Source organism: Musca vetustissima, unplaced genomic scaffold (assembly GCF_032173495.1).
Source record: "Musca vetustissima isolate MV318-11 ecotype Yass unplaced genomic scaffold, APGP_CSIRO_Mvet_v1 utg744, whole genome shotgun sequence".
In the NCBI taxonomy this organism is placed as follows: Eukaryota; Metazoa; Arthropoda; class Insecta; order Diptera; family Muscidae; genus Musca; species Musca vetustissima.
In genome coordinates, this window is record NW_026888268.1 from 407,754 (window position 1) to 427,539 (window position 19,786).

A 19,786-nucleotide genomic window follows, 5' to 3' on the forward strand; every position below is an offset into this window, starting at 1 on the left:
CATAAATTTGTCAGGCTCCCATTGACTGCAGGCATTTGGTTAAGAAAACATTTTATTAATAATGTGCACTTGAGACATGATCCAATTAAAATTTTCGCCCAATAATAATAAAATATATATAACAGACTATATTCCTTTACATATTTTATTACGATTTTTTCAGAGCGTTTTGTTATAAAGCAACTAGAAGTCATTAAATGGTATAGGAACAAATCGAAAACCTTGATCAATAATGGATCGACTACAAATAACCACATTATATGGAACACTAATTTTTTTACTGTAGACAGTGGAGAGACTATTTAATTTGTTTGGAACTGACGTAATTATAGTAGTTGCTTCAGTTCCAATGGGTACTGCAGGGGTTGCCTATTTGTTTTACTATAATGTTACCCATATATTCCCAATAACCTTATTTGTACTAGGTATCATATTATAAGGACTCGAGAATTCGACTGCTGAGCATACATTCCAATATTAGCTTTATACATCCATAATTTAACAATATTAACATTTTCGCCATAAAAATATTGAAAATCAACATCTATGAAGCCCTTCCTCATTTCAATATATAAACCAAACCCTTCCCCAGTTTTGATAAAAATAATAGACATAGAAATTTAGTTTTAAATTGATTTTTTTTTATATTTGAAATATAGTTGTGAATTTGTTTAACAAATTATAAAGCTTTCCAATTTTTTTTAATTCTTAATTTTATCTTAAATCTAAGGAGTTGGTTATCACAGTTGAGTTATTGATAGATATCACAGCATCCAGTTATTGAATATTGCAGTTACAGCTCATGAATATATTTTTCTAATGATAGTTGGTTTCGGTAATCTACCAAGGACGCCATACTGGTGTGGAGGGAGCTGGTGATGCGGCTGGTGAAATATCTTCATCACTGTGATAACCGGATGATGCAGGAGACATGGGTGGTGAACAGATTTTTTCAGTTTGAGCAGGAGTGGGAACCTCTGATAAACGATTGTATTCACAGCCCAGGTGAGTCATAACAGCTTTGCCCAATTGGACATTCATGCCAGGAGTGGCAGCCATAACACGGGAAACTTCGTTGACAGCATTCATATAACCATGACGGAATGAATCCATGGGTACAATGGGAGTAGCAGGAACTTTTGCTTTGCGTACTTGAGTCTTGATGAATTTGACGGCAGTTTCCAACATTTCTGCTTTATCCATATGCAAAATGCTGTCATTGCCTTGAAATTCGGCAACCAATTCTTTGAGGGTATCCAAACACTTGTTGATGCGAGCACGTCTTTCACGTTCCAATTGAGGTTTCTTGACCTTAAGGTAATGTTGAGTCTTGGAGACAAATTCCATTTGAGGTGCCATTTTTGTGTGTGGTGTTTTTGATATGTGTTTCTGTGTGAGGTTGGAATGGGAATGATGTCTAACTACTGCCTCGATCGACCTTTTATACCCCGACAACCAAGGCTGATGGAAATTCTTACTGACACCCATGCAAGGTGATAACAACCCCTAAATTCTGTAGCTGGTTGTTGGGAAATTCTAGTTGCTAGCCTGTGTTTCAGATCGTGGGAACGTTGAGCAGATGGATAATAGTACGTGGTGAGAGTGTGTAACGGATGAGGCCAGTGTTTACAATTCTTTGTCGTTGTTGTTTTTCTGAGATTCCTTTAAGACAATTGCAGGACTATACAACTGTTGTTGTCTTAGAATCGTGGGAATGTCGGTTACGTTTGTCATCATAGAGCCAGCGAGTTATGATTGTTAGAAGTTGGTTATTTAATATCCTTTAAGAATTACACACCTAATCGCATTGGGTTTTGTATGTGTGACAATTAATTTTATGACTAAGGCATTGATCGAAAGGCTATTTTCCTAGATATTTGATTATGAAAGTATTTTTGAAATGACATTCTCATTTGCGATGAAGAGCACATCAGACATACATTAATAAAATATAGAAATTTTAAAATATTCGCCCATTAATAATAACTAAATATAATAATATCGAATATACATTCGGAATTTATTAGAGCGTCAGGTTATGGATCGACTGCAGATTTACATATTTTCGTAATCACATAATCTACAACAATAATTTAGCTACTGCAAATATTGATGCCATTATTGTAATAAATTTGTGTGGACTGATGTCGTTGTTGCTTTAGTTCCGAGAAGTACAATAACAATTTAAAATTTGACTACAGAGAGTTAGTGATACTTCCTAAAATTTTTATTGCACTACAGATGTAGGTATCATACCTTGAAGAGTCGAAATTTAAAATGTCTATGCTGAGCAAGAAATGGACGCTACATTATTGTCTGCATTCGAAATTTAACAAAATAAATATTTATTTCTTGGCATAAAATTATTGATATTGAAATCCAAAATCCAAGAAACCCTTCCCAGTTCAATATTTAAACCTTCCTCGGATTTGATAAAAATAATAGTCATTAAAATTTAGTTTTAAAAATATTTTTTATATATTTTGAATGTAATTGTGAATTTGTTTAACAAATTATAAAGCTTTCAGTTTTTTTAATCCTTAATTTTATCTTAAATCTAAGGGTTTGATTACCACAGTTGAGTAGTTGATGGATATCACAGCACCACAGTTGTCGAATATTGCAGTTAAAGCTCTTAAATATATTTTTTCAATGGTAGTTGATTTCAGTAATCTACCAAGGACGCCATACAGGTTTAGTGGGAGCTGGTGATGCGGCTGGTGAAATATCCTCATCACTGTGATAACCGGATGATGCAGGAGACATGGGTGGTGAACAGATTTCTTCAGTTTGAACTGGAGTGGGGACCTCCGATAAACGGTTGTATTCTGAACCCAAATGAATCATAACAGCTTTGCCCAATTGGACATTCATGCCCGGAGTGGCAGCCATAACTCGGGAAACTTCGTTGACAGCATTCATATAGCCATGACGGAAAGAATCCATTGGTACTGCGGGAGCAACAGGAACTTTTGGTTTGCGTACTTGAGTCTTGATGAATTTGACTGCAGTTTCCAACATTTCTGCTTTATCCATATGCAAAATGTTGTCATTGCCTTGAAATTCGGCAACCAATTCTTTGAGGTTATCCAAACACTTGTTAATGCGAGCACGTCTTTCACGTTCCAATTGAGGTTTCTTGACCTTAAGATAATGTTGAGTCTTGGAGACAAATTCCATTTGAGGAGCCATTTTTGTGTGGTGTTTTTGAGATGTGTTTCTCTGTGAGGTTGTAGTGAGAATGATGTCTATTTGCTGGCAGTATCGACCTTTTATATTCCAAAGTCAAAGGTGGTTGGAAATTCTCTCCGAGTGTCATTGTGCAAGGTTCAAAACAACCCCTAAAATTTGCTGGCTGGTTGATGGGAAAATGTTCGTGCTAGCATGTGTGTTCAGATCGTGGGAACGTTCAGCAGATGGATTATAGAACGTGTAGAGAGTGTGGAACGGCTGAGGTCGATGATGATAATAAGAATTTGTTTTCCATTTCCTTTGATTTGGTATTAATAATTAATGTTATGCTTAGATGCCTGTGAGAATGTATGCACGGTGATGTGGGGTGGGAAGAAAAGCTGCACTGCTTGTTAGCAATTGGAATACTTCGTTTAATTTACGGAGAACAAGGGATTTTTCAAAATCTGATAAATTGGAAGCTCATCCTTCTATTATCCCATGAGAAAAACTTTTGGCATTTTACGGGCATTTGGGCCATATAAAAGTTTTAAGCATCCAGTTTTGTAATAAGTCCTTATCGTCATTATATAAGATATTTTTGTTCTTCTATAAATGTAGAAAATGTTAATACGAAAGCCTTTTTTGGTTTTCTAAAGGCGATTTGTTAGTAAATATACGAAGAACTTTTGATAATCAAGAAGACGATCTCTTTGATCTTCTATAAGAAGATCTGGTTGGTATTTTTGATCCTGTAAGTGTACTTTTTTTATCTTCCATAAGAAGTCGTTTCGTTTTCTATATTAAGCCCTTGAGGTCTTACTTACTTGTTACTTAGCTGGCTTGTGACAGAACATTTGTTCCATAAGCCAAGCTTAAAGAAAAGATTTCCAAACGCGTCGGTTTTGTGCGCTGTCCTCCCAATTAGAAAGGCCATGTTCCGAAATGTTGTCTTCAACATGATCTTTCCACCGAACTTGTGGCTTTTCCTTTCTGCGTTAACCATCAGTTGGTTCGCTTTTATACGCCTTTTTTGAGCTGGGGCATCCTCATCCTTAGAGGTCTTCTATGTGAAAAACTTTAAGTTCGGTCTTCACTATCAATACATTTGAGTTCTTATACATGAAAATCTTTGATGATTTTAATATGAAAACCATAAAGGTCTTCTATAATCAAAATGGTCTATAACCTTTAAAGGAAGTACTTCCACAAGATGATCTCTGATTTTTTTAAGATAGTCTATTCGACTTTCTGCAACGGAACCTTTTGGCCTTCTAAAGGAAAATGTCTTCTATGTGAAGACATTTCTTTTAGTGAACAAAAAAACTCCTAATAGAAGAATAGGAGATTGTTTTTTCATTACAGTATTACTCTATTGATCGTCTATATGAAGACCTCTAGAACCCATATTTTTGCATCCCCATTGACAAATAAAAAATAATCCGATATTTTTCTTTTTAAAAATTAATATATATTTTTTTCTAATTAAAGTAAAAATTTGTTAAACAAATAATAAAGCATCGTTTTTTTTTTGTACTAATTTAAAATCAATAAAAAAAGTTTTCTTAAAATTAAATAATGGCGATCACAGTTGATGTATGTAAAATATTGCAGTCTTTTTTGTTGATTATTCCACTTAAAGCTTTTCAGTTCCATGTGCAGGGTAGATATAGTTTTGTTCTTTGTAGAAAATCTACCAGGGACGCCACAAAGAAGCAGGAGCTGGTGAAGTGGATGGTGAACTTTCTTCATCACTGTGATAACCCGAAGAAGCAGGAGACATTGGAGCAGCCGAATAGATATCACGTTCTTCGCACTTTTGAACAGGTGCAACTGGACTGGCCGACAAACGATTGTAAGCACAACCCAAATGAGTCATAACAGCTTTGCCCAGTTGGACATTTATGCCGGGTGTGGCAGCCATAACACGGGAAACTTCATTGACAGCATTCATATAACCATGACGAAATGAATCCATGGGTACAATGGGAGTAGCAGGAACTTTTGATTTGCGTACCTGGGTCTTCATATAGCTCACAACTGATTCCAACATTTCAGTTTTATCCATGCGCAAGATATTGCCATTGCCTTGTAAATCGGCTACCAAAACTTTGAGGGTATCCAAACATTTGTTGATGCGGGCACGTCTTTCACGTTCCAATTGAGGTTTCTTGACTTTAAGGTAGTGTTGAGTCTTGGAGACGAATTCCATTTGAGGAGCCATTTTTGTGTTGGGTATTTTGTGTATTTTTTGTGATGTGTTCACAAGGAAGGTTGTAATGAGAATGATGTCTGATCGCTCGTACCATTCGGCTTTTATACCCTGACCACAGTTGGTTGGATAATATTACACACGCACATTCACTCACTCACCGAATTGTGGTTGTATCAACCCTTATATTTTTGGAACATCTGTATTCCACCCTGGTGATTTTTGTAACGGCCAGTTGCCACAGAACGTGGGAAAATTTCTTCTCTTGGTAAACATCGCCCGACTGAGAATTGTTGTTGTGATAAGAGTGTGCTAAACGTGAGGACATTGCATGTGGGGTGACACAATCACTTTTGAACATGTGAAATTAAATGATATGGACAGGTTCAAATTTGTTCATTAGTAATATGAGTTGTGATTTAAGCAGTGTTGTCCAAAAGAAAACAGATAAGCCGTAATGAAGGCGATTTAGGAAGAAAGTTTAACACTGTTCAATGTTTTGACATAAAAAAGAGATATGATTCAGTACGAAAATCAATCTGTTTTCTACTTATTCTGCATCATCGACATAAATACATGTAATATGTGTCCATGTTGGAATAAAACCATCTCTGCGCAAATCTCTGCTTATTGCTGACTTTTTACTCATACATGCTACCAATATCCTCCAATCCGTTCCATATCTTTCATTTGAGCTGAAGTTGGTAACAGTTACTCGTTCTTCAGCTTAAATTAAGACAAGTTTTATTCTTATCATGTTATCTTCTTTCCTGGAAGGTTTGAACCTTTTTTCATTACGAAGACATCAGACCTGAAATGGAGATCGTCGTAACTGTTCTACAAAGCCCAAAATCCGTCGTCTGCAAAATCCAGCATAGATAGATTTAGATTTCAACATAGAGATTAAGTCACAATTTTTAAAGTAGTTGTGAAGTGATTTCATGATCACCGTCAGTCTTCTTTCCACAATGTATTCGAAGTGCCTCAAAATTTTAATATCACATCATCATTTGGCTCCGGTATATCATAGATTAATTGTCCCAGCAGTGATCTTTGAGGCACGCCTTTTCAGACATCTCATCAGTTCTTACTCGGAAGACCCGATTTTTAAAGAAACTTGCTATAACGCGACAATTGTGTCTTCTGTGCATCTGCACAGGCTTCCTAGTACTCCTGCTTTTGGGACACTCGTGTCGTGTCTAATCGGTGTTCAGACATCGTCTCATCAACTCTTACTCACAACACTTGATCCTTGAGGAATCCAACTTATTTCATTCACTACTGGATGCCATGTTGCGAAGCCCTTCTGATCTCCTAGCAAAATAAAAATGCGTATCTCCTCACTTAGCGGTAACAATACAGAACGTTTGTTCTATAAGCCGAGCTTAGCAAAGATTTCCAGACGCATCGATCTTGTGTGCAGTTTTTCGAATTTCGAAGACCATGTTTCGATATGTTATCTTCCACTGGATCTTTCCATCTCGGCGATCTCATTCTGCGTGAACACTCAGTAGGTTTTGTCATTGGTTTTGTTTATGGCGGTACCGAGGTAAATTAAATCTCTCACTACATCAAAGCAGTAGTTTTTAAGTTCCACAGTTGGTCTAAGTCCACTGGATCTCTTGCGCGTTGATACCATCAGCCTGGTCTTCTCACCATTTACTGCCAGACGCACTTTGACTCTTCTCAATTTGTTTAAAGGTGCCTATTACCGCTCGCAATGTTCGACCCATTATGTCGAAGTCATCAGGGTAGGCACATAGTTTCATTTCTGGTCAAACAAGAGGCAAATGTGACTCTCGTTTGACCTTTTCCAGTTCGATGTTAAAAAGGTCACACGACAGGTTGTCATCTTCTCTGAACCCTCGCTCGGTATTGAAGGGGTCTGAGAGGTCCTTTCCGACTATAACTGCTGACCTTATGCCAGTTAAAGTTATTCTGCATAGTCGTATTAATTTTGCAGAAATGTCAAACGCAGCCGATTGATTGATATTCTGACCTCATCTTGGCTAGTTGTATACACTCAATACCGTCATCTCTTATTGGTTCTGGGGTATATTGGGTATCCAGATCCTTTAGCACGCAATATAAAAATGTTTTTATTTGTTTAATTCGTCCACACAAAAATGGGACGAATTCTCAAATTTAAGTTTAGTGATATTGATCGCTATATCATTAGAAATTATACATAGGAACACCATTTTAAACCTCCAACCGCGCTATATAGACAATAGATTGCAATTAGGCAAACTCATTAAAAGACTATTCTCGAAAACACTTGCGACACACTCCCGTTTTTAATGGAATTGGTTTTCAAAACTTCCCGCAATGCGGATTTTACAATTTGTCATTACAAATTGTTATTTCCTATATAGTTCGCGGCGGAAGCTCCAAACACGTGCTATAATACGAAAATTATTAATAGAATATATGGAGTAAAACAAAAAGAAAAAACTGCAGCAAACAATAAATTAAAGGTGGGGGTTGACCAACGCCTCACGTGGCAGCTTGATTGGAAATAAACGTGCCATACACGTGGCCGAGGCTTTTTGTGGCACGGTTTTGTGAGCCTCCAAACACAAGGCCAATACACCTGATACAACAAATAGGAACGTACGAAAAGCCTGCAGTCAGAGTGACCAACCTCCTTTATATCTGCCTCCCTCCCCCTACCAAATATACACACACACAAACGAATCACTTAAGAATGATGTATATTTTTAATTAATTATAGATTGGCAGTCAAAATCAAGGGGGCCACAACACGCCGAAACAGCACAAGACCCAGAGTAATAACCTCAAATTCATTGAGCAGAACAGCGAAGAATAGCACAAGACCAGCAACACACACACTCTTGCTGTGGGGTTAGCATAAAGTCCGTCGCACGACTCCCGCAATGCTAAACATAAATCCACACAACAATCTTCTGTAACCTTATAGCACAGCACACCACATACACCCATCGGCGAGCAGAAAGAAGCAGCCAGTCAAACAACACCACTATCAGTAATAACAGCAGCAGCGACAGCATATAACTGCATAAACTGTGAACATCTGTCACCTCCACTTATAAGACCGTGGGATAAAAATTCTCTCGTTCGTCAACGCTGTACAATCTTTACGATGGGAACTGCAACTGCTCATTATGGTTAAGTTTTTTGTTTGTGTGTGCCTTGAATAATGACAGCAGGGTGTAGATTGCACAGAGCCAGCCAGCCAGCAGCAAACCATCCATCCGTCTGTCTGTCCATACATAAACACACAGATGTGTCAGCAATTCATGTGACTGACTACTTGTGTTTCTGAGGCTTGCCGAGCTATTATTTGAGGTTCTTATTTTATGTTTAACAGCAAGGCAACGATTTTCCTATGGCAAAATGCTACTTCGAGTAGTGGCACACAAAGTACGACGACACACAGCACACCGAATAAAGGGCCAAAACATGAATGTTAATAAAAAAAATAAACACTTACAATGTTTAGTGAGTGCACACTTGTAGGGTTGCCATGTCGTGTGTAGAATATGATCTAAGTAGAAATAAGGGAATTCATTAACGATGTACAGTAGATTTTACTTACCTGCACAAATAACACTTGCAATTATTTCTGTGCAGGAAAGTCAAAAGTGGAGACATTTTACATCTCTTACCTGCCTCAACGTTCACGCAAGTGAAATCACTGCATAGAAATGGGACAATGTTACATTTTCTGGAATTCGCTATCAAAGCTAAGTGTCTGATAATGAAACGAAAGGACTACTGTCTTTAACACGTTTATTTATTGCCAATTGCCTTGTGTGTGGTTACCGACGATATGTAAAAAATAACGACTGTTTCTTAATCTGACATTCCCGATGCAGCTAAATGCAAATATGTTAAGTAGTGAGAAGAAGAAGAGCAATCATTCTGAGCTGTTACCTTTAATGTGCAGGTATGAATTGTGCTCTTAAACGAAATATTTGAGTGAGAATTTGAGAAAAAGTAGCAAAGAAGAGTATTTTGGGCAGCTAAATTCAAAGAGCAACAATGTACATGGCAATTAAAGAAAACTTCTGTAGTATGCAACCTTTTGTTTTGGAAAGTTTCAAAAGTCGATTTTTGATATTGGAAACATCAAAAAGGCAATTTTGATCTTGTATCAGAGGTTTTTTTATTTTTCGAGAAATAAACGTTTTTGAAACTTTTTTTAAGTTTACTTGGATTCTAGAGCTTATACATCCATTATATACACAGATCATTTACTAAATTCGTCGCCACAGACCTTGAGATATTCTTCCATAATGGGAATACGAGAATATTCCCCACCGAATACCCATATTGCGGATACGGATCACTAATTACTACAAGTTTCGCTAAACGCTCATAAAATATTACTTTGTCTATAGCCTCTGTGAATCTGCACACACTAGTGAAACTGTAACTCCGATTACAAACACGAATGGACCGATGTGTTGTTAAAAATTACAAATTGCGAAGTTTGTATGAAGTTTCACTCAATTCATATGAGATTCAAAAATCCTTAAAATTGTATTCCATTGTGGGTGAGGTATTAAAAGGGTTGGGCCGAACCAGTAGATCATCCTCAATTTTGCGGATTTGAGGGAAGATTTTACGGATTTGAATAAAATAGGCTGTGTAATGTTTGGTTCACATCGGAATCTCCATTCGCATGATTTTATAAAATTAATTTTCAGCTGGTGGATGTACCAGAAGAACTGGACAGGACATGATCTAAACTAGGAAGAAATCATTTCATCATCAGATAACGAAACGTGCTGCGAACGTATCTTCAGAACCTAAAATTAGGGTAAACAACGCCTGGCCTACTAAGAATGACCACAGCGCTACATTTCCCTACATTAAGACGCCATCTAAAGAAGTACGGATGGAGTACAACAAGGTACTCGTTAGCGCGCATATTAACCGCCCTAGCAATTGGACCAGACCCATCTGCAAGGCCCTACAATATCCGAAATAAAGACCTTTCGCCCAATTAAGGAAGTAGTCTACATGGTAGATAACATCGAACATTTCCTGAAATACTTCCCTTAGGAATTTCAGCTTATCAGATACCGAAACCTGCTGCGAACATATCTTCAGAACCGGTTGAAACTTCCTAAAATTAGGAAAAACAACTCCTGGTCTACCAAGAGTGACCGCAGCGCTACATACAACATCGGACCGAACAACGAACCCTGAGAAACGCGAGTGAAGACCGGGCGTTGGCCACTTATTGTACGAAGCAACTTTCAGAATTGCTGATCTGGATTTCTAATAACAATTGGCCCTGCCAATATAATTTCCTGCACGGTTTATAAGCTGATTATAGCATCTATCCAACCTTCGATACAATTTTGGCTTCAAAATGTCTGTCAACACCTCGTAAGTCGATAAAAATATCACTTAAACAATTATCGTTTAAGATCTGAGACATGAAATCAAGTGTCTGAGGGTCACATCTTAAATATATGATATATGCGAAAGTAATTCCTAAGTCTTCTAATATCTTCCAAATTATCTATTCTTGCGTTATTTTGTTTCTAAACCTGCACCAAAAATAATTGCTTCACTTCATCTTTTAGTCGGAACTTGTTTTTTGTTAATTGGCAACCCTACTCTTATTTTGTGAATAAAACCGATCAATTCATTCTCGTGCTAGGGGTTCCTTCTGTGGTGCTCTTGAAGTGTGGTGTGCATGGCTGTTTAAATGGTCGTGTGTTGGGTTGAATGTTGGGCGAATGGTTAAAGTAATGAGTTTAGGATGCTTTGCTTGCTCGTTGGTTGGCTGGCATGGCATGAGGAGTGATTGCAAATGGGTGATTTGGGTGAAGTGGTGGTGGTACTTGGGTGAGCGTATGGCCAGGCGTGTGTTCACCCAACATGATAAAATTGCAAAAAACACACTCACACACAATACACGAATAATGAAGAACAAGTGCTGCACATAGCGTTTGTCCAGCGACCGCCAAAAACGTGCAGCAGCACGTGCAATTCGAACAAGTGTGGCAATTAATATTCTAACATTCAACAACAAAAGGATTCAAGGGCACAATTCAGATTAACGCATGCGCAGATTACGCAAATTGTAGAACACTTGTCGCACTTGTCGACGGATATAAAAAGGCCAAGGAAATCCTGGGCAGTTATCAGTAAACGCCCAGCATTCAAAGTGAAAAGTTCGGTCGTTGTGTCATCCAAAGTAAATCGTAGCAAAATGGTGAAAGCTAACAAGGAACAAGGCTACTCAACATCTGTAACAGAATCCGAATCATCTTCCATCGGCAACAAGCAGAAACGTTTCAATTTGTTAATGGCATTCCAAAGGATATTCAAACGTTTTATGGCAAAGGATTACAAAGAAGCAGAAGAAGGAGACAACATGGTGGATAATAATTCCTACAACGATGAAATTGAACAAAACAGGGCCAATGAAATGCTCTTGGAATCCTTGGCCGAAAAGGAATTACAGCAATGCTATGTAATGACTGTGGAAACGCCAATGGGTCTTTTCTACTGGAAATGCAGTCTGCAATGAAATCCCAGATAAAAAAAAAACAAAACACACACTGCAGTGTGGAGCTTACAGAACAACCACAATAGGAGTCATGCCAAGCATTTTTGTCATCCAAGACCTCTGGAGGAATAAATATCTATGAAAGGGAGCGCTAAAAGCAACAACCGGTTTAGATTACACCACATCATCCGACAGCTCCATTCAGAATCTCCCAGCCCAGAGAATTCATTCATAAATGGAGAAGACCTGTGAATCACTACCATTATTTCCATTCATTGAAGTTGCAGTGCATTGCAAAAACAAGTTTTCTTGCCATCTAGCCGGAGGCTGCAATTGGCATACCAATAAACTAGAGTCAACAGAAAAAAACTTAATCTATGAAATTTGCCAACAAGGGAGCAACACGCATCAGAGCACCTGATGTTCTAGTGAAACCTTCCACCTTAGCCCGGGGGGCTGGTCAACGATTAACATGATGTTTTCATAGTCTTCGCCTTAATTACTGGCAATGGCCTGGGTAATGATGTAAAGAACGACAAAATAATTAAAGGAGGGGGGAGTTTCATAACTTCTGGCATCCTTTAAATGTAATGTGTCAGAGAACAAGGCTGTCAAACGTGGATTATTTTCGTTTTCTCTCTCTCTCTCTCTGAAACGGATGTGCATAACCTTGACTTGTCAAAGGGTGGAGTAGCCTTAGCCAATGACAACAAACGGAACATGAGTTGAAGGACTTTTTGAAAACAAATCTAGAAGTAAAATAAATTTTTGATGGTATCGAAGCTAATAAGATTCCTAACTGAATACCGCTACATCGTAACGTTATCTGAAATAAATATGAGTTTTAGTGTGCATCTATGTCCACATATTTTTTAAAACAAAATAAGAAATAAAAAAAATGAAACCATAAATATTTTGATGTTTGCTTTTTGGTAGAAGTTGGGGGGCCATACCCACTAAGAGAAAAAAATATCTCTGAAATCTCTCTAATTGGCTGAAATGATACGGAATTCCATAGAACAAGTAAAGGCTAAGGGTGTGTTCCAAATTACAAAAATATGTTTCGGATTAAATCTTGATGAAATCGGTTATTCAGAAGGAGATGACCGACGTGTCCCAACTTTGGACTTTATCTAGGCTTAGTAAAGATAAGGAGTGGGCCGATATTCCATATTTTCGAACATAACTTAAATTTGTAAGAAATATATCACGGTGTGCAAAGTCTGGATGAAATCGGTTACACCCTACGAGAGTTACCTTTGGCACCTGTCGGCCAACAGTATTGGGTCCAAAGAAACTTGGGGTCTAAAGCCAATATTTGGATGGACACATGTTTGCCCTAGTAAAGTGTATATACCCTCATTAGCCATAACGCTGAGGGTTTTTATACCCTCATCTTGACTGGTAGGACTCATTTCCAGCTCAATTGGCTAAGATAATAAGTAAAATTGTCGGCACTCGGAAAACCCACGGTTTATATTTCAATTCTCTTTAAAATCACAATTGCCTGTCATTTCTTCCTTTGTCGATTGAAGGCCTCAATAATACAATTCGTGAGGTTATCGAGGGCATAGTTCGGTCACTTTGTGATTAGGTTATGCTAAATTTTAGAAACAGGACATGGTCCTATAAGCTTGGTCGTTGCATTTGGCGAACATATATCTTCCTCTTAATTATGAAATAAATCTCAGATCTGAAGACATTTAAAGTCTATATCGCCGGAATTTTAAAACAATGTAGTAACAAGGGAATATTTTATTCACACATCTCCTCCTCCTCCTGGGTATTATGAAATAGCCTTCCATAATAATTGGGTTGGAGGTCCGATATTTTCATCATCTATTGAGGATTCTCCTATTTTAGGATTAGTAGCACTCTTCATTATGATTCCCAAAAAAAATCTGAAGGTATAGACCATAGAGCGTATGTTAAGGCGATTAGAACAATGTCGATTTTATCGATTAAAATTAAAATGCTTTAATTTCATGTTGAGCTGAACTGTGCAATGACAAGGAATTCTACACACCGAACACTTTGCGATGATCCTCTATGGCTTTACAAAGAACCTTGCTTCCGCAATGACTTCGACATTAGTACAAATACTCATGTCAAAGTCATTACATAATTGCATTTGGACATTTAATTCAAATTCGATGACTCAATAACGAGCTGAAAAGGCGTCTCCATAGACGAGCTGAGGGTCGACTCAATAGACTAGCTGAAGGACGCATCTATGGAATAGCTGATGGGTGAATCTATAGACGACCTGAAGGAAATCTCCATAAACGAACATTTACCGATGACTTGAAGTTCATGCTTCCGTTATATACAAGCCGAAGGACAGGGAGTCGAGACTCAAAGAGTCTTCAAAGACACGAGCTGAAGGCTGTCAAAATCTCAAGATAGTAGATTTTCCTAAATGTTGAGGATTTTGCACATTTTCTTGGACCTAAGATTATTGCAAAGGAATGTCCATTTTTTTCCTTTGTCTTTATTTTCAGCACTATGCCAATTTTTGCACCAACCAAACATGAAATTCTTTACAATTTCCTCCCACCAATAGAGCACGCTGCTAAGCATAGATGCTCCCTGTGGGCATTATATTGTCAAAAAATGTATTAAACTATTACAGACAATTATTTTGCTACAAACTATGAAGGACATTCAAATCTAATCAAATAATATCCTTAAACAAATAAAAATCCCTTGCTCAACAACATCCCTACTCAATGGCTCAACAGCAGCTCAACAACAAGAAAACAGCTTGTGAGAAAATTTCAAAAAAAAACACAATGGCCCTCTAAGAGTTTCGGGATAATAACAATAATAATAAACAATAAACATTTGTTGTTAGATTTTTTAGATTTTCGTAACATTCATTCTCGAATTTCTCACGAGTTGTCCTAAGACAATTAACCAGCCCCGAACGAAAACAGATACTATTCTTACTTTATGGGGTTTCTGTAAACACACCGAGCACAAACCAGCAAGCAATCTTATCCTACTTTAATCGTATTCTTACTCTAATCAAGTGTTAAACAATCGGCTCATTCACTCTCGGTTCTTGTGTCCGGCACAGTATGGGAATAGCATGGCAGGGCTCAATGGCTGGCTATGGCTTTTCTTGTGGCATGCCCTTATTAACTGGAAACATGTTTAATTGCTCTGTTGTTATGATGATGATGTCTCTGCAACACGAGCGTATCACACACTCACTCATAAGCCAAACAAACTAACAACAACCAAGTCAGCCAGCCAGTTATCGATCTATTCCAGCCAGCAAGCAAGCAATTCATTCATCCGCCTGTCTGTCCGTCCGTCCGCACACTCATCCATGAAGAAAACAAACCGCTCGTTGAAATGACACCAACAGCTGCAACCCACAAAATTTTCTCACACTCGGTGTAGAGGCACTTCTCCTCAATGAAGCTGAATGTTGTTTGTCCAAGACGTCGACGACCAAGAGGACCAAGTTGTTAATCAAGTCAACTTAACTGACGTTCTGACGATCTGTTTAGTTAGTTGCAAAGACAGCTCCAGGGGTTTTGTGTGTGTGTTTCTTTCTGAAACACAGAAGCACACAATTTTGAACGTTTCCCAAAAAAAAAGACGATGACGAAGAAAGAAAGGGCAGGTGGTAGTTATTACTTCTGCATTTTGGGTTTTTGTTGTTCTCTTCACTGTTAAGGTTTACATGTTGTTGTTGTCGTTGCTGTGAAAACTTTGTATCTGTTTGCTGTGTGCGCTGTTGTTGTTGTTGTTTTTAATCTTCTCACTCACAATATTTGACACTGAGTATCCAGCCAGTCAGCCGACCAGCACAGGAGAGGGTTAGCCTTAGAGTACAGTGGGTTACAGTGTTGGGAATACTGATTTTTTTTAATTACAGCAAATTGGGAAACATGTTTTTGGCTCGAGAGAAACGTACGCTGAAAAGAATATTTTTCTTCATTTTTTTTTTTTTTTTTTTGAAAAGTACGTGGCCTTCTAATTTTACGGATGGACGAGGTGAAAGAGTGTCTCTAAAGACACAGGCAGAAGGGTGACCCTGTAGCCGATCTGAGAGGATGTCTTTATACGGCGACCCTATAGACGTGCTGAAAGGCGAATCTACAGACGAGCTAAAGGACGTGTCCATAGAGTAACTGAGGGGCAAATCTATATAGACCTAAAGGGAGTCTCTATGGACAAGGCTGAAGTGAGGCTCTATAGACGAGCTGAATTGGGTCTCTATAGAGGAGCTGAAGGGCTGAAGGGAGACTTCATAGACGGAGTGAAGGGAGACTTTATAGACGGGGTGAAGGGAGACTTTATAGACGGGCTGCAGGTAGACTTTATAGACGGGCTGCAGGGAGACTCTATAGACGAGGCTGATGTGAGGCTCTATAGAGAGCTAAAAGAACGCCCATATAGAAAAACTGAAGGACGTATCTACAGAGTAGTTGAGGGGCGAATCTATAGACGACCTTAAGGGAATCTCTATGGACGAGGCTGAAGTGAGACTCTATAGACGAGCTATAGAACAGCAGATGGGAGACTCTATAGAGGCCCAATTCAGGATCTATCAGGTTGAACTAAAAGGGCGATCCTATAGACTGAAAGGGTGACCTTGAGGTTCTATAGACGAGCTTTTTTTACAAAAATATAGACGAGCAGAAAATCGAAATTATGATATATTTTACAAAAAAATAATCTTTAACAAAGGGACCTTCGAAAACAAAAAAAAAAAAAACATATTCGAAAAGTCCTACAGTATTCAGAACGATAACCTTAAAAGTCCAAGTTCTGAGAGATCTTAAATAAATCTACACACTGATATATATGTTGAAAAATGCTGGGAAAGACATCGGAAAAAATTTCCGGAAAATCCTACCTCTGCTAGATTTTAGAAAAACAATTATATAACAAATTCAAGCACTGATGGACCTTCGCAAAAAAATCTTCAAAAATCCAAGTTTTTGATAAGCATTGAAAAAAATCCCACACCCTGTTTATATAAATCCACTCTTGATAGAACTTGATTTTTTAATCCCACGCCCTGAATTACCTTGGAAATTTTATTTTAATTTTTTTTAGCTCCGATAGACCTGAGGGCATTTTTTTTTTAAATCCACGCTATGAAAGATCTTGATAAAAAATAATATCAAAACATATCCTCCAAAATCAACCTGTTACTCTATAGACATATAAAACCTGTGTATATCCACACTTGTAAGCCCCTTCAATTGTCCAGTGTATGGATACTTGACGTGCTTTAAACACGTTCCACCACCTCTCACACACCGAATTCTAACGCCCGAACAAATCACCCCATATTTGCCAAAATGTTTCTTTTTTAATCACACCACCATACAACAAATGTAACCCACTGTAACCGTAAATGTAACGTTCAATTCATGTGCCATGTCTGTCCTGACCTATACAATGGCATTACCATGCTATCAGTAACACAAAAGGATACAACAAGCAGGATTTTATGAAACCCAAGGATAACAGCGCAGAACAACAAAAACAACCCCATATGCACGAGATAAATGAAATGGTGGGAAACTAACTGGCAAAGAGTTTCCCACGATATTCGACTGCATAGTTTTGCTACCTGTCTCCCTATTGTATGGATTGTGTGTGCATTACAAAGCAAACCACCATCATCATTGTCATACCAGATCCGCCAACCACCATCAGCTGAAGCAACCAGCAGAAACAACCCCTAACTGCTACAACATAAGACGCACTAAACTAAAAACTCCAACTTGGGATCGTAGTCACGCTCTCTGGACAAAGAGCGTGCCTTAAGGATTCTCTTTTTAGTTTTCTTACTCTCCATGGCTCTCCATAGCTTCTGTGTTGGGTTTTGGTGGTACGTGTGTTGAGCACGAGTTGTGAGTTTATTCTTGGGACACGTGTAGGTATATAAACCCGACTGCACTCTAACGCAATCATCATTCTCAGTTAAGTCGTCGTAGAACGAACACTAAAAACGAAGTTTATTTTTAAAATAACCGAAAACTAAAACAACTCAACAAAAACAAAACAAAAATGGCCAGCAAATACGAAATGTCCAAAACCTACCAATACCGCAAAGTGATGAAACCTCTATTGGAACGTAAACGTCGTGCCCGCATCAACAAGTGCCTAGATGACCTTAAGGATTTAATGGCGGAATGTTTCAAACAAGAAGGCGGCGATAGCACCCAGAAATTCGAAAAGGCTGATATTTTGGAAGTCACCGTTGAGCATTTGCGCAAATTGAAGGCCCAAAAACAACAAATCAACCAAAACAATCTCAGTGCCCAACAGAGTTTCCGTTCCGGTTATATTCAGGCTGCCAATGAAGTATCTCGTTGCATGGCTACCCTGCCCAATATTGATGTTGGCTTTGGCACCAAACTAATGACCCATTTGGGATTGCGTTTAAGTCAATTGGAATCACCACAGGAACAACCGTTGGCTGTTAGCACCCCCTTGACAGTTGCCTGTGCCAGTTCTCAATCGACTGCCGCTTCTGCCATGTACAGCCCAGTGTCAAGTGGTTATGCCAGTGATTGTGATTCTTCATCCTCGTCAGCATCATCTAGTTCCCGTTCACCAGTTCTAACACAACACAAACAAGGATTATTACAAGTCAGCACAAATGCACCCGTTTGGCGTCCATGGTAATCCACCACAAACCATATTGCCACATCCATTTGAACACCAGCAGTGCTTTACCGTTCTTCCATATTAATGTTAAGAAAACGATCTCGTTTTAGTTTTTAAGTTCATTAACTAATTTTCGTAATTGATTGCTTTATTATTTTGTAATTATTTTTGTTAAATTATTATCTAAGGATATACCAAGATTTTTATGACGTTGAAGAAGAAGAGAAGATTGTTTGAGTAGCTTTATTAGTTAATTCAACTGTGATAGGGTCCTATTTTTGTGTGTTTGTTTTGTTTATGTCATCAAAACAAACAATTTCGATTTCATTGTCTAAAAACATCCAATAGACTACCATGTTATTGCCCGAAAAGAAAAAAAACAACAACAAGAAAAAATATATGAAAATATAATACACCATATAATTTGAAAACATAAACATGCAATTGTTGTCTTTATTTGTGGCTCTAAAGAGGGAGGTGGGTTAATACACGAAAATGGAAAATCATATATCCATTAAATAGAAGAAGAATGTTGATGTGTTTATACAAATATTTTGATATATCGAATTATTGTTTTTACGACAATTACCAGCCATGTTTATAGTGAATCATAATTGGAACATTCCAAACCCCTATACAATCTCAATAACTTCTGTGTTCTAGACAATTGTAAGGACAACAAAAATGTCAATTAAAATAGAATTGTTTACACAACATCAACTTGACACAATACAACATTTTTTAACATCTTCATAATAGTGTCATCTAAAATGTATTTTAGTATTATTTTATTTCCGTAAAATCTAAGCCCTGATAGACTTTAGAAAAAATATTCTTAAACAAATCCAAGCACTGATGGGCCTTCGAAGAAAAATCTTCAGAAATAATTTTATTAACACAAAAAATCTCATCTTCGAAAAGTCGTCCGTATTCGGAACGGTATCATTAATAGTCAGAAGTTCTGAGAGATATTAAACAAATCTACACATTGATATAATTTGAAAAAAACAAATTCTTTCAAAAATCCATGCTCGGTAAAAATATCACCTATTTTTTCTAACATCTTTACAATAGTGTCATCTAAAATGTATTTTAGTAAGAACTTGCAATTGAAAAACTGATCAAAAATATTTAATTAAAATAAACAATACTAGACCCACATGAAACAAATCTTTATATTTTCAGGTTCAGGTTAAAACAAAAAACAAAAATGGGAAATGAAGGTCCTATAAAACGCTGAACGAGCG

At 37.7% G+C, this 19,786-nt stretch overlaps 4 protein-coding genes across 4 annotated transcripts in view; 1 reads left to right on the top strand and 3 right to left on the bottom strand.

Annotated features, from left to right (window-relative positions):
• The window catches only part of LOC133336064 (enhancer of split m7 protein), a 378,459-nt gene extending 359,902 nt beyond the window's left edge, over positions 1-18,557 (top strand). The window contains exon 2 of the mRNA XM_061544360.1: positions 17,917-18,557. Coding sequence (XP_061400344.1) covers positions 17,937-18,557 — 621 coding nt within the window. The 5' untranslated portion in view covers positions 17,917-17,936. The remainder of the gene's footprint in view (positions 1-17,916) is intronic.
• On the bottom strand, positions 837-1,401 carry LOC133336079 (enhancer of split m5 protein-like). Its single transcript, XM_061544376.1, has one exon. It carries the CDS (start codon positions 1,357-1,359, stop codon positions 841-843), a length of 519 nt encoding a protein of 172 aa, XP_061400360.1. The 5' UTR covers positions 1,360-1,401; the 3' UTR covers positions 837-840.
• LOC133336076 (enhancer of split m5 protein-like) lies at positions 2,552-3,218 on the bottom strand. The gene has a single exon (XM_061544373.1). The coding sequence runs from the start codon at positions 3,190-3,192 to the stop codon at positions 2,674-2,676; it is 519 nt and encodes a 172-aa protein (XP_061400357.1). The 5' UTR covers positions 3,193-3,218; the 3' UTR covers positions 2,552-2,673.
• On the bottom strand, positions 4,865-5,455 carry LOC133336080 (enhancer of split m5 protein-like). The gene has a single exon (XM_061544377.1). The coding sequence runs from the start codon at positions 5,393-5,395 to the stop codon at positions 4,865-4,867; it is 531 nt and encodes a 176-aa protein (XP_061400361.1). The 5' UTR covers positions 5,396-5,455.
• Positions 18,558-19,786: the final 1,229 nt, after the last annotated feature.